We start from the raw sequence: 14,190 nt of genomic DNA, 5'->3' as shown, positions 1-14,190 counted from the left end.
CGTTAATGGGGAGCATTTATAGTTATAAAATTTCATTGGGTTGTTTGTCTAGAAAGTTTAGCCTAGAATGTATCCATTGCAAGTATTACTGTCTGTCTGATTGGGCTTTCCTCTTTGGACGATGTCTGCTTTAGCAGGATTTCAAGATATCTTTACATTTACTGTTTAGTTGTCACATTATAAAGTGTTGATAGTATTAATACAATAATAACCGATTACCCTGGGCTGTACTGCAAAATATCGCCCGAGGTCTAAGTGCCGACCAAGCTTGCGAGGTCGGTGCAATGACTAAGTTAGGTTTTTATCCATAAATGTATTGTAGGAGTTAGATATATAATCATTTCCAATGCTTCTTTAAACTTGTTTTTCGTGCTTGTTTACATTTTAAGCTACCATCTTTCTTGACGACGGGCAATACCGCAAAATATCGGCCCGTCGTCAAGTGCACTAAGCCAATCAGGAATGCCTAAAACCCTGTATTGCCCCCTTGAAAAATCCAGACGGTTAACAACATCGAGTACTGCGACACTTTGGTCATATTGTATCATAAAAGTTGCACGTTGGAACGACGATGAAACTTGATGAATAGTTAGTGGTGATGTTTTAAACTTCTTACTTCAATAACATGGAAACTTAAGCTGCTTTTCCTGTCGTTGTTTTTTGTTTTTCCGCTGAAGCGATAACATTCTTGTACCGCAGTTTTCTAACGCAACGTTTTGTTAATGACTTATAGGTCACAATTCTACGTGCAATTCCTTATTGGAATTTTATGTAAAAAATAAGAAATAAATTTTGAATAACACATTTCTAACAACAGAAAAAATTCGTGTTGTTTGTTGTTTTTCATTTGTTTTTGTCTTTTTACAAAGAGAAAAAAAGTGATAAAACATTGTTCCGGGTAGGTTTATCGGTTTATCAAAAATTTGATACATTAATAACACAATATTTTCTCTAACTTAGGCAGCTCCCCCACCGTAACTCTAAACGACGCGAGTCTAACCAACGCGAGTCTGTGCGACGTCTAAATAACACCAGTCTGTTCAAAGACTAAACGACGCAAGTCTGTCCGAAACCTAAATGACGACACATTCAGCTAATCAAGATTTGTTAAAGACAAATTATTTGGATTTCAATATCAGAATTACATCAAACGTCTTCTGCAGACAGATTTTTCTAAAAGAAATACACTACTCCTTTCTCTATATCGAATCTGTAAACACAATACGTCCTCTGTAAAGAAAAGACATCCCAATGTGAATCGTGGACAGTTACACAATCCGTTACGTCAACACCTGATCCATTTATTGACTTTTCATGATCAAAATATTTACATGATAAACTAAGAAAAAATTTGAAAACAGACACGTTGTAAATACCGTCAAAGCGTCATGCATTGTGCCATATCCTTTCTCCTCTTTAGACAACTATAAAAACATTTCTGGACATTGTGCCAGTTTTGAAAAAGTCAATAAATCGAAAATTAGCATGGACAGCTGTGGTTAATGTGTTATTTCTCGCCACACCTGAGCAAATAATCAGGAATCGTGCTGCGAGATTTGATCTTGGGGATAAGATAGGCTACGAAAGTTAAAAAATGTTGCTCATACAGCAAACAAACAACTTGTTACAACAGGGCTCTTTAATTTTGTCTTAATTTAACTCTGCTTGAAGACTTATTAGTACAAGTGGAAAATTAAGAAGATTTTAAGGGTAACATTATTACCATCCAAACAGCATTTTCCCTTGCCGGATTAAGTTAAAAAATTTATACACACACCAATTCAATGATGTTTGATACGACCTTAAAGTCAAGACATCAAAATAAATTTTGACAATTTTCTAAATATGGGAATGTCAATTTGGTTTGACTATGCTATCTGCTTTCTGTTAGAGTTTCAGTCTTTTGTGTATTCTATTTAAAAGAACAAGGTGTGCTCTGCCAAACCACTTTATCTTATTTTAAAAAGTTATCGAATTTGCGCGTCATTAAGCAACCCTAAAGTCTGCTGATGCAGACTTTGGATTTGAAGTTCCAAAGAGTGGTGTTTCACATACATACACAACATATTGAATTTCACTTAAAACGTAGCAATCAAATTTTCTTAACAAATAACAAAAATGAGTCATTCTATTTCATATTTTTCTTATTTTTATTGATTTTTGATTTGAGTTCCTTTTTTAAGTATTGCAAAACAATTTCATGCGAAAGAGGAAAGCAACTTAAAACTCAATTATTCGAAAGATTCATTATACAAATATTATTCACTTTGTTATGGCACAGCTAACAGAATAGCAGACATATATAAGCACAACTTCCTTGTTCGTTTTCTATAAGAAGAGAATGTAAATCCTATCGAAATTCATACTGTCATTCATGTTTTGAAAGAAGTTTCAATAAGAAATTATTAAAGAGAAAGGTAAATGATCATTTCTTTGTTAATTCTACCATATACTTTTGCTATGCTCGCATTGTCTTCAAAATGTGTTTTTTTAAGGTTATTACAACAGTCATTTCAGCATCTTCTTGCTTCTTTTCAGATGAAAAATTTTCCACAAATGTTAAATTATTTGACAACAGCTTGTGTAATATCAATTAGCTTAACACTTTGTTGCAGCAGAAGTGTGGAAAGAAAGGTAATTTAATTATACACTCCATGTTATTAAACCTGATGTTTCATCTTTGCTTTGAAATCAGTACTTCTCCTGCTTTAGGTTGATAACGTTGGAAAGAAAGCGATAAATTTGATGCAAGGTATTAATTACCTGTTTTTGACGTATGTACACTGAAATATTCTCCTCAACTAGATTTCTTATCCTTTTTAGTTATTAGAACTATTTATGAAATAATAATTCCTATGATAACTATTGTTTCGCTATTTTACCAATGAATGACCTTCTAAAAAGATCCTAGTGCATTGTGAAAGTCTAAAAGTACTAGCTACAGAAGTTAACTAATGCAATCGTGTTTTCAGCATTTAAGATTTCAATTCCATCTGTGCCAAGAGTACTCTTAAGTTGCTGGTAAAGAAATTGAGGTATAAAACTCGACCCCGCAGCAAACACAGCAAACAAATGAACTATCACTAAGCAGATAATCGTCTGTAGATAAACTTTTACCTGCTTGCTTATTAGAGTTATTTTTAGTATTGTTTTTCCTAGATACTCCAATTGATTGTTACCGTAAAACACTTTTTCAAGATTACGTTAGCACAGGTACAGTAATGTAGATACATCAATATAGATACATCAATGTAGATACATCAATGTAGATACGTAAATGTAGATGCATAAATGTAGATGCATAAATGTAGATACATAAATGTAGATACATAAATGTAGATACCTCAATGTAGATACATCAATGTAGATACATAGATGTAGATACATAAATGTAGATACATAAATGTAGATACATAAATGTAGATACATCAATATAGATACATCAATATAGATACATCAATGTAGATACATAAATGTAGATATATAAATGTAGATACATAAATGTAAATACATAAATGTAAATACATCAATGTAAATGTATAAATGCAGATAGGCAAATTATAATTAATTAGCAAAATGTGAAAAATGTCAAAAACTTTCTTGATCTTTTGACATTTTGTACATGCATGTTGAAAGACGTTTTTAGTTGTGATCTGAAGATGCTCTGACAAATTTAATTTGTTATTTATTGCCTTAAACCCAAGAAATATTTGCTAATTAACTAAGAAAAGGCAAACCTATATAGAATTCATTAAATTATAATTGCTGAAAAAAAAACAGTTGTTGTTTTTATTTTAGGATTAAACTGTCCCAAATTAATCAATCAATCCGAAATCTTTTTTACAGGCAAAAAGTTGCAACAAAAAGATATAGAACGTATGCAAAGTTGCAGCAAATATTTTCCTGAATGCAAGGGTTACCTTGGAACTTTAAGCGCCACATATTTCATTAACGAAACTGTTGGTGGTTTAATGATATTATTTGAACTGCTTGAAAGTGAACGACAAGGTAACTTAATTTTTTGATACACACTATTGCAATGTTGTTAACATGACTATTTTTGGAGAAACATCTCTAAGAAGCGCGTCTGACACACCCTTCTTACTGATAATTTAGCTGTTTAAAAGCTTAAAGTAAACGAGAACAAAATAAGATAATACCCTTTTAAATTGCGTGTGGGTTATCCTTGAGTTTCTTGAGTCATTTATTGACATAAAAGTTGACCAAGTTTTGAACTAACACAGCTTCCACTAAAATGCATCTTTAGTTTATAAAGTAGGAGCACAGGTTTTTAAGAGTCAAAAATTAGGACACATTGACACTCCATTTCTAAAGTTTTATATGTAAAAAAATATTTTTCATTCTTTTAGAATGTTTAGGATATTACTTGGAAATAAAGAATGACATTGAATTAAAAACGGAATATTTTAACGTGAGCAACACGGTAAGTGATAAAAAATTTTAATATAACTGATGTTTATTCCTATTGCGTTGATTATCTTTTATAAATTTTTATTTTAGGGACAGTTCCAAAAAATCATTTATGTTTATCTGGGAGTAACTTATAACTTCAGAGTAGTATCGATACCGGATGGAGAATCTTTAACATTGACAACTTCCGCACCAAGTAATGTTGAGATACATTTGTTTGTTTGTCATCCATGTTGTTTAGGTCTGGAATTAACACCTAACTAGAAATAACAACATTTTAAATATAGCCAGACCAAAATTAAGAAACTTTTAGAACTAGACTCTTGACCAAGTTTCTTATAAGAAAGAAGGTGTAGGTCAACTAAAGAATGAAGCAAGTAAGAAGCGAGCAGTTTTTTACTTGGTCACTAGTATTGTGTTTCTATTAAACGTGTTTCTTCATTCATTTCATATTTCAGGTGAATGTCAGTTGCAAGTCATTGGACATATTTCCAGAAGTAAGAATATTATTTAAAAAAAAAAACACATATCCGCATTATGCTAATTATTTTATTATATTTTAATGCTCTTCAAGTTTCTAAAGTACTTGTTATCTAGCTCGTAGAGACGAGATATTGATAAGGAGCTGAGATATCTATTCACTGTTAATATTATTATAGGAATACAAGATGAGGATAATTTTTTTAAGAATTGCGATCTACCAAGTAAGTAAAATTTGTTACTGCTACGAAATTAAGATAAATCCTGTATCTCACTACGACTTACCTATCATGTTTAGGTTACTCTGCGAGAAAAGGTGTAGCAGAAAAGATTTGCAAACAGCACCCTATCAATGTAGCCAAACGGTGGCAAACGACCAAACATCGGTTGGTGCAGGAAAAGTGTAAATTCGTTTTGTTGCCAAATAACGTCGTACACAAAGTACAGCCTTACTTTGGAAAGTAAGCACATCGACCGTGTTGAAACTGAGTTCTATTTACTTCTACCCTTATCTGAACTAAATTTTATGAGAAAATCAGCAAACGCCCTTGTGTAAAGTTTGTGAAGGGTGCAAAGGTATAAGAAACGCCCGTTGTCATATTTGCTTCTTTCTTTTAATGCAAATAAAGTTTTGAAACGGTTTTTGTTCTTTCTGAAGCGAGATCAATCAAAAAAAACAAAAGATTAAATTTCGCCTTATATCTCACACATACAAATTTGCAGTTAAATATATTACAGCATTAGTCTTAAATTAAATCTTATTTTTATTTCATTTTCACGAATAAGAAGTTAATAAAAAAGTAAGATGACGTCACTTTATAACTTGTTTAGCTTAATAGAAACATAATTTAATAAAGTAATATAATTTTATTTACTGTGTAAATATTAGCATGGAGTTAGAAAGTTCTCTTCCTCCACAATATTAGTTGGTTATATTTAGTTACCAAATCCGTATTGCATATTGCATGTACAACTTTCTTTCAATTCGATGTTTCATCAATATTTTGTTTTATCTTCGAATTTACCATAAGTTTATTTTAAAATTTTCCATCTAAGAACCAAATAAAAAGAAAAACAATTATTTAGTTTAAAATAAAAATTTCTGATAGAAACACTTTCTGCTTTCATTGCTTACGTACAAATGTCGCTGGTACCAACTTCGTCCCCAGGGCATTTTCTTTCACCTTTGCCTTTAACTTAATTCAGGGGAAGACTTAAGAGATTAAGGTGTCAAAGTGAGGACATGAAGAAATGATAGTTATGGTGTAAATCATAGTTTAAAAAGTGTTTCTATGTTACAAACATCGTTTTAAAAAGGTATGACTACATAATATGACTGTTGTATTAAATAATGCATTTCGTCCCAAATTTCCGATAAGAGGGGTAAGATAATACAGGTGAAATGCACGTAAAATAGAGCACATAAACCCAACACAATGTAATTACACTTATTATAATTTGGAGATATATTTTCGTGTTTGTTGTGTCATTTTATGACGTCAGCTATGATAATTTTATATCAAAAATTAAATTGAGAATTCTGTTTTAGCTTTGATTCCCTTCACCTGTAAAATTAGATAAGTGATGTTGCTAAGGAGATCCATGGGTCATAGGGCTACAATTCAGAGCAAATTTGAAGGAAATACCGTTCTACCTAAATGACGTTATTTCTAGTCCCAGTCAAGTCATAGTATTTTCCTTACCTCAAACATCTATGAATGCCATATTCTAACCTTGTACCAAGTTTAATGACATAAACATCAATGACTGTTGTATTAAATAATGCATTTTGTTTTTCAGGAAAAACAGGTTTTGTAACCTTTACTTATTGGTAAAGTTAAAATTCATTTTGACAAACGAAATAATTTTTTTATCACGTGGGTAAGTCTACCAAGAATTAAAAGGCCGTCTTGTCAGTAATACCTGGAAAATTCAAATTTATTGCAATATTGGGAAAATGTCTAATTCTAGGTATGTGTGACGTCATTTTTGATCCAAATGACGTTATCAAATAAAGTTCTTACCTAGAATCTGTTTGTATTTAGACTTTTCTGCAAGTATGTTAAGTTATTTCACTTAAGTATAAGTAGTCCCGGATTCATGGCCCGTTGGCACTTTATACGCCGTCCCTTCAGTGTCACACTACACCAAGAAATCCCTGTATTATACTACTCATGTTGGGTCATATAATGTAATAACATCTCGGACACACTTTAGTATATGGCCTTTAAAATACTACAACCAGTCTATTTCGTTTTTTCTGTTTAGCAGATAACCACTTTAATATATTGTCTTAGGTTGTAAATGTACTAAAATTCAAAAAAGAAAAACTATTTCAAACTGTTTATCCTCCATAGCCGTTGTTTCAGTATTAGTGATTTCACAATAGCTTTGGTAAAACTTAAAAATTGACTTGAAAATTTGTATGATGTATACTTTTTTAGATCTATTTAATGAAATTTGGTTTCCAAAATTCCATTATAAACATAGTTAGTGGATATAACCATTTTCTGGGACAGTGATACTCCAATTTGGACAAAATATCAATTTTGACAAAGATACATTTGCTAAAAAAATTAAAACAAATTCTTCTGATTAAAATAGTTCAAGGTCTTATAAAATTGGTTCCAGGTTTGGAACCAAATACCTTATCCGGTCGATAAAAATTTAGATTTTGCTTTTGAAGTGAGGTGTCAAAATTTTTAACCTAACTCAAGCTGATCAATATGCAGTTAAAAATATCATCGAAAAAAAAGTCAGAATGGACATAATTTTCTTTACAAAAATCTCATTACTCTCCTATAAAAAACAGCAATAATAAATTCAAAACTTAAAAGTTGATTGTGTTTGCAAATACAGTAAAATCTCTGAATAGGGGACACCCTAGGGTCTGCTACACTCGTTTCCCTATTTTTCCCGCCACTCAACTTCACTTACGTCGACTTCTTTTGATGCTGCTAAAGTATTATCTACCCCAACATATTGATCAAAAGAATAACTCTCTGACAGTTTATTGAATAACTTTTCAAACTCTTTATCAATATCTTGTCGCATAGCTACGTAGTCATGGGTAGAAAAGCCGCAATTTATCAAAACAATGCTTTATGGCTTTACATGGAACTTTTTGTAAGCTTATTATCATCCACTGTCGAGATTACGTACCTGATGAGCTACTTACGGTATTTTAACTATAAGGTTCTTATTATTCCAGCATTTAAAAATTGTAATCTGGACGTTGCGTTTTTAGAAAGACACATTAACTTTATATTCGACAAATTTTTCTCAATTGATTATTGGTGGTTAGTAGCATTGTCGAGAAGAAAAAAAACATTTCGAATTTGCATTTTCATTTTACAGTCGAGTCTTTTTAATACATCTGTCATTATTTCACTATTCATCCAAGCTTTTTTGTTCGCGAGATAATAAACACCTAAAGGTCGACTAAGGTCACGACCTTTTAAGTTTCTGAAACAACGTGGTTTTTTACTTTTCCAAATTATTACAGGGTCTTCTACTTTTTACCCATCAGCATTTACGAAAAAAGCAACTGTAAGACGGATTTTACCTTTTTGCCACCTTTTTTTTGCCACCTTAGATTTAGCCTTTTCTATCAAGCCCTTATAAGGAAGAAGCTTAAAAAAGTCCCAATTTCTCCATGTTCCATATGTTTTCTAGCTTAGAATCTCTTACTAACTCAGTCATTCTTTCGATCCAAGATTTGGTCATTTTCCCAATTTTGTAATAAATATGAATTTCTCAAGTATTACTGACGATACGACCTTAATTCTTGGTAGACTATCTACTGGAGAAAAAAATATTTCATAGAGAAAAAAATTTAATCACGTCATTAGCATCGAAAATGACGTAATATTTGTAAGAAATTTTCTAATTTTAACGATAAATAAAGGTTACAAAGTTCATGTCATTAAACTTGGTACAAGGTTAAAATATGGCATTTATAGATGTTTGGTAACATGTTACAACACTCATACTTTCAGGTCAGTCCCGCAAACACTCAGTTTTACTAAATATATGTTTGTCACTGTTCAATTAAATTTATACAATTTAAATTTTACATTTTACATGCCAGAAAATGTGAAACATTTATTCCTAGGACTGTTGTGTCGTTTTCCAGGGAGCCACGAAGACGACCAAAAATTCATTATAAAATATAGTGAGACAAATGTGGCAAATTTTGAAGTTTGTCCATACAAGTAGTTATGTATGGACTTCTATAACAGGTCCACCCAATTTGATTTGTCAAAGTTCATTTATCCAATTTTACAGGTAAAGGGACCACGCAAGACCAAAATTCGCCTTATTCAACAAAACTATGTCAACTACCCGTTTAGACACAGTTCTCATCGAAAAACCTTTAAACGTCAATACTTCTACACACCTATACATCACTTTGGTAGACATTTGAAACTTCACACAAAAGGATCGAAGCTTGAACATAATTCTCAAATGAATTTCTGATACATAATTATCATTGCTGACGTCATAAAATGACGAAGTTTACGCAAAATTGTCTCCAGATTATAATAATTAGTGTGTTTTAAAGATCCATTTTGCTGGCTTTTATGTGTTGCACTTCACCTATATTTCACCTGTCTAATCTTACTCATCTTAACAGAAAAGTTAAGACTACTTGCATTACTTAATGCAACCCGTCATATTATATAGTTATACCTTTTTGAAACAATTCTAACTAAGAAACACTTTTGGAACAATGGTTTACACCATAAATAGTCTTATATTATAGCTGTAAGTTCTCTATTTTCCACCTTAGTGTCTTGTCTTGCTCTGAAGGCAAAGTTGAAAGAAAATGCCCTGAGGACGAAGTTGCTTCCTTGCTTATAATTATTGTATATAATTATTAGGTACCCGCGACATATGTACGTAAACAATGCAATTGGGAAAAGTTTGTATCATAAATTTTTTTTTCAAACTGAATAATCGTTTTCCTTCTTATTTGGTTGGAAAAATTTTATATAAACTTATGATAAATTTGAAGATAAAACAAAATATTGATAAAACATCGAATTTAAAGCAATATGCAATACGAATTTGATAACTAAATATAACCATTTAATATTTACATAGTAAATAAAATTATATTAAACAGAATTTTAAAACAAAATATTGTCAAGAACCACAAAGTGACGTCATCTTAATTCTTTATTAAGTTCTTATTCGTGAAAATGAAATAAAAATAAGATTTAATTTAAGACTAATGGTGTTATATATTTAACTGCAAATTTGTATGTGCGAGGTATAAGGCGAAATTTAATCTTTTGTTTTTTATTCCATTGATCTCGCTGTTTCAAAACTTTATTTGCTATAAAAGAAAGTAACTATCATTAAATCGGGCGTTTCTTATACCTTATTATACCTTTATACCTTCTTATACCTTTCCACCCTCCACAAACTTTTCACAAAAATGTTTGTTGAATATCTCATAAAATTTAATGCCAACACAGTCAGTGTATATACTTTTCAAGATAAGGTAGAGCTTCAAATAAAACGCATTCTGGTAACATATTTATACGCTTACTGTCATTTCGATTTAAACTCAGTTTCAACACGGTCGATGTGTTTACTTTCCAAAGTAAGGCTGTACTCTTTGTACGACGTTATTTGGCAACAAAACAAATTTACACTTTTCCTGCACCAACCGATGTTTGGTCGTTTGCCACCGTTTGGCTACATTGATAGGGTGCTGTTTGCAAATCTTTTCTGCTACACCTTTTCTCGCAGAGTAACCTAAACATGATAGGTAACTCGTTGTGAGATACAGGATTTATCTTAATTTCGTAGCAGTAACAAATTTTACTTACTTGGTAGATCGCAATTCTTAAAAAAATTATCCTCATCTTGTATTCCTATAATAATATTAACAGTGAATAGACATCTCAGCTCCTTATCAATATCTTGTCTCTACGAGCTAGATAACAAGTACTTTAGAAACTTGAAGAGCATTAAAATATAGTAAAATAATTAGCATAATGCGGATATGTGTTTTTTTTTTAAAATAATATTCTTACTTCTGGAAATATGTCCAATGACTTGCAACTGGCATTCACCTGAAATATAAAATGAAAAAATAAAAGAACGTGTGTAATAAAATGCAATCATCAACTAGCGACTAAGTAGAAAGCTGCTCCATTAATTGTTTCAATTTTTAGTTGACCTACACGTAAAGCGTCTAGTCGTAAACGCTTCTTAATTTTGGTCTGTATTTAAAATATTTTTAGTTCTAAAATGTTCTTATTTGGTTTCTCATTATTTTTTTTTTAAAATATAAAAAAATATTTCAAATAAATGATAGTTCTAATTATTTTCTAATTTGCTTCATTTTCAAAAATTATTTTGTAGCTTTTTAAATCATTTCTTTTGTTTTTACTTAAAAAAATGAAAACATTCAATCTTGTGTTTCAATCTTATGTTAATTCAAGACCTAAAACATTATTGGATGATAAACAAGCAAATGTATCTCAACATTACTAGGTGCAGAAGTTATCAATGTTAAAGATTCTCCATCCGGTATCGATACTACTCTGAAGTTATAAGTTACTCCCAGATAAACATAAATGATTTTTTGAAAGTGTCCCTAAAATAAAAATTTATAAAAGATAATCAACGCAATAGGAATAAACATCAGTTATATTAAAATTTTTTATCACTTACCGTGTTGCTCACGTTAAAATATTCCGTTTTTAATTCAATGTCATTCTTTATTTCCAAGTAATATCCTAAACATTCTAAAAGAATGAAAAATATTTTTTTACATATAAAACTTTAGAAATGGAGTGTCAATGTGTCCTAATTTTTTACTCTTAAAAACCTGTGCTCCTACTTTATAAACTAAAGATGCATTTTAGTGGAAGCTGTGTTAGTTTGAAACTTAGTCAACTCTTATGTCAATAAATGACTCAAGAAATTCAAGGATAACCCACACGCAATTTAAAAAGTATTATCTTATTATTGCTGACGTCAGCATGTCCGCATTCCTGAATTTTCCAGACCTTCATAATAACGGGATAAAGTAGGCGAAACGTTTTGTTCTCGTTTACTTTAAGCTTTTAAACTGTTAAAATGTCAGTAAGATGGGTATCCAAGACATGTTTTTTAGAGGTGTTGCTCAGAAAATAATTATGTTAACAACATTGCAATAGTGTGTATCAAAAAATTAAGTTACCTTGTCGTTCACTTTCAAGCAGTTCAAATAATATCATTAAACCACCAACAGTTTCGTTAATGAAATATGTGGCGCTTAAAGTTCCAAGGTAACCCTTGCATTCAGGAAAATATTTGCTGCAGTTTCGCATACGTTCTATATCTTTTTGTTGCAACTTTTTGCCTGTAAAAAAGATTTCGGATTGATTGATTAATTTGGGTATTTAAATGCTAAAAATGATAATTGTTTTTGAACTGTTGTGTTTTCAGTAAATAAAATTTGCCTACATCTATGTTCTACATTTATGTATCTACATTGATGTATCTAAATTTATGTATCTATATTACTGTACCTGTGCTAACGTAATCTTGAAAAAGTGTTTCACGGTAACAATCAATTGGAGTATCTAGGAAAAACAATACTAAAAATAACTCTAATAAGCAAGCAGGCAAAAGTTTATCTACAGACGATTATCTGCTTAGTGATAGTTCAGTTGTTTGCTGTGTTTGCTGCGGGGTCGTGTGTTATACCTCAATTTCTTTACCACCAACTTAAGAGTACTCTTGGCACAGATGGAATTGAAATCTTAAATGCTGAAAACGCGATTGCATTAGTTAACTTCTGTAGCTTGTACTGTTAGACTTTCACAGTGCACTAGGATCATGTTAGAAGGTCATTCATTGGGAAAATAGCGAAACAATAGTTATCATAGAAATTATTTTTTCATAAATAGTTCTAATAACTAAAAAGGAAAAGAAATCTAGTTGAGGAGAATATTTCAATGTACACACGTCGAAAACAGGTAATTTTTACCTGGCATCAAGTTTATCGCTTTCTTTCCAACGTTATCAACCTAAAGCAGGAGAAGTACTGATTTCAAAGCAAAGATGAAACATCAGGTTTAATAACATGGAGTGTATAATTAAATTACCTTTCTTTCCACACTTCTGCTGCAACAAAGTGTTAAGCTAATTAATATTACACAAGCTGTTGTCAAATAATTTGACATTTGTGGAAGATTTTTCATCTGTAAAGAAGCAAGAAGATGCTGAAATGGCTGTTGTAATAACATTAAAAAAACACATTTTGAAGACAATGCGAGCATAACAAAAGTATATGGTAGAATTAACAAAGAAATGATGCATTTACCTTTCTCTTGAATAATTTCTTATTGAAACTTCTTTCAAAACATGAATGATAGTATAAATTTCGATAAGATTTACAATCTCTTTTTATAGAAAACGAACAAGGAAGTTGTACTTATATATGTCTGCTATTCTGTTAGCTGTGGCATAACAAAGTGAATAATATTTGTATAATGAATCTTTCGAATAACTGAGTTTTAAGTTGCTTTCCTCTTTCGCATGAAATTGTTTTGCGATACTTAAAAAAGAACTCAAATCAAAAATCAATAAAAATAAGAAAAATATGAAATAGAATGACTCATTTTTGTTATTTGTTGAGAAAATTTGATTTATAATGTTGCTACGTTTTAAGTGAAATTCAATATGTTGTGTATATATGTGAAACACCACTCTTTACTTTTATTCCAAAAAGCCCACCGGCAGATTTTAGGGTTGCTTATTGACGCGTAAATTTAATAACTCTTTGAAATGAGAAAAGTGGTTTAGCAGAGCACCTTGTTTTTTTAATTCAAAAAGGCAACAAAAATAAAAGTGATACTCAAACAGAAAGATTGTCAAAATTTATTTTACTACTGAATTAAAAATCTTAATAATCGATAACTAAACATGCATATATGAACGCCTTTAATTTTTTTCATTAAAATTTTACAGGACAATTCACGTTTTCATGTTTTACAAATGCAATCGTGGCAGCGAAATTAACTAATTTTAATGGGTTGCGGTGCGTCGCCACAGAGGCGAAGGGGCGTCGCCGCCTCACTTTTTTGCTAGATAATGATCATATTTTTTAAAAAAAGGTATATGTCAATGTAAAAAAGAAGTTGGATCTCAGAGCGTTTTTTAGGTGAAATGTTTTCTTCGACAGCGATAAGCGACATTTTTAACTTTCGTAACCTATCTTATTCCCCAAATCAAATCTGGCAACACGATCCCTAATTATTTGCTCAGGTGTGG

The 14,190-nt window shown here is 31.0% G+C and overlaps 2 protein-coding genes across 5 annotated transcripts; one reads left to right on the top strand and one right to left on the bottom strand.

Annotated features, from left to right (window-relative positions):
- The first annotated feature begins 2,188 nt into the window (after positions 1–2,188).
- Positions 2,189–5,911, top strand: LOC130654839 (uncharacterized). 2 transcript variants are annotated; one of them, XM_057457476.1, is made up of 10 exons: positions 2,189–2,417; positions 2,539–2,634; positions 2,713–2,752; positions 3,160–3,213; positions 3,847–4,008; positions 4,371–4,444; positions 4,522–4,627; positions 4,890–4,928; positions 5,091–5,135; positions 5,210–5,911. In XM_057457476.1, exons 2-10 carry the CDS (start codon positions 2,539–2,541, stop codon positions 5,374–5,376), a joined length of 783 nt encoding a protein of 260 aa, XP_057313459.1. In that variant the 5' UTR covers positions 2,189–2,417; the 3' UTR covers positions 5,377–5,911. The 2 variants fall into 2 exon arrangements, with proteins under 2 accessions (XP_057313459.1, XP_057313460.1); XM_057457477.1 differs by having other exon boundaries at positions 2,496–2,634.
- A 3,024-nt stretch (positions 5,912–8,935) lies between these two features.
- On the bottom strand, positions 8,936–13,485 carry LOC130654840 (uncharacterized). Of its 3 annotated transcripts, XM_057457479.1 has the most exons (11): positions 13,241–13,485; positions 13,023–13,118; positions 12,905–12,944; positions 12,444–12,497; positions 12,113–12,274; positions 11,602–11,675; positions 11,419–11,524; positions 10,959–10,997; positions 10,752–10,796; positions 10,469–10,677; positions 8,936–10,252 (listed from the first exon to the last, which is right to left on the bottom strand). In XM_057457479.1, exons 2-10 carry the CDS (start codon positions 13,116–13,118, stop codon positions 10,511–10,513), a joined length of 783 nt encoding a protein of 260 aa, XP_057313462.1. In that variant the 5' UTR covers positions 13,241–13,485; the 3' UTR covers positions 8,936–10,252; positions 10,469–10,510. The 3 variants fall into 3 exon arrangements, with proteins under 3 accessions (XP_057313462.1, XP_057313463.1, XP_057313461.1); XM_057457480.1 differs by lacking the exon at positions 8,936–10,252 and having other exon boundaries at positions 10,259–10,677; positions 13,023–13,148; XM_057457478.1 differs by lacking the exon at positions 8,936–10,252 and having other exon boundaries at positions 10,259–10,677; positions 13,241–13,484.
- Positions 13,486–14,190: the final 705 nt, after the last annotated feature.

This window comes from Hydractinia symbiolongicarpus, chromosome 8, assembly GCF_029227915.1.
Source record: "Hydractinia symbiolongicarpus strain clone_291-10 chromosome 8, HSymV2.1, whole genome shotgun sequence".
Lineage (NCBI taxonomy): Eukaryota > Metazoa > Cnidaria > Hydrozoa > Anthoathecata > Hydractiniidae > Hydractinia > Hydractinia symbiolongicarpus.
This window is presented reverse-complemented; position numbering and strand designations above follow the sequence as displayed.

What these genes read in the sequence shown, in the direction of transcription:
- LOC130654839 (XM_057457476.1), top strand. Translation starts at nt 2,539, where the DNA reads ATGAAAAATTTTCCACAAATGTTAAATTATTTGACAACAGCTTGTGTA. An exon ending in GCTTGAAAGTGAACGACAAG is followed by an intron (nt 4,009 to 4,370) that starts GTAACTTAATTT and finishes TCATTCTTTTAG; the next exon opens with AATGTTTAGGATATTACTTG. An exon ending in CATTGGACATATTTCCAGAA is followed by an intron (nt 4,929 to 5,090) that starts GTAAGAATATTA and finishes ATATTATTATAG; the next exon opens with GAATACAAGATGAGGATAAT.
- LOC130654840 (XM_057457479.1), bottom strand. Translation starts at nt 13,118, where the DNA reads ATGAAAAATCTTCCACAAATGTCAAATTATTTGACAACAGCTTGTGTA. An exon ending in GCAGAAGTGTGGAAAGAAAG is followed by an intron (nt 12,945 to 13,022) that starts GTAATTTAATTA and finishes CTCCTGCTTTAG; the next exon opens with GTTGATAACGTTGGAAAGAA. An exon ending in TAAGAATTGCGATCTACCAA is followed by an intron (nt 10,678 to 10,751) that starts GTAAGTAAAATT and finishes TATCATGTTTAG; the next exon opens with GTTACTCTGCGAGAAAAGGT.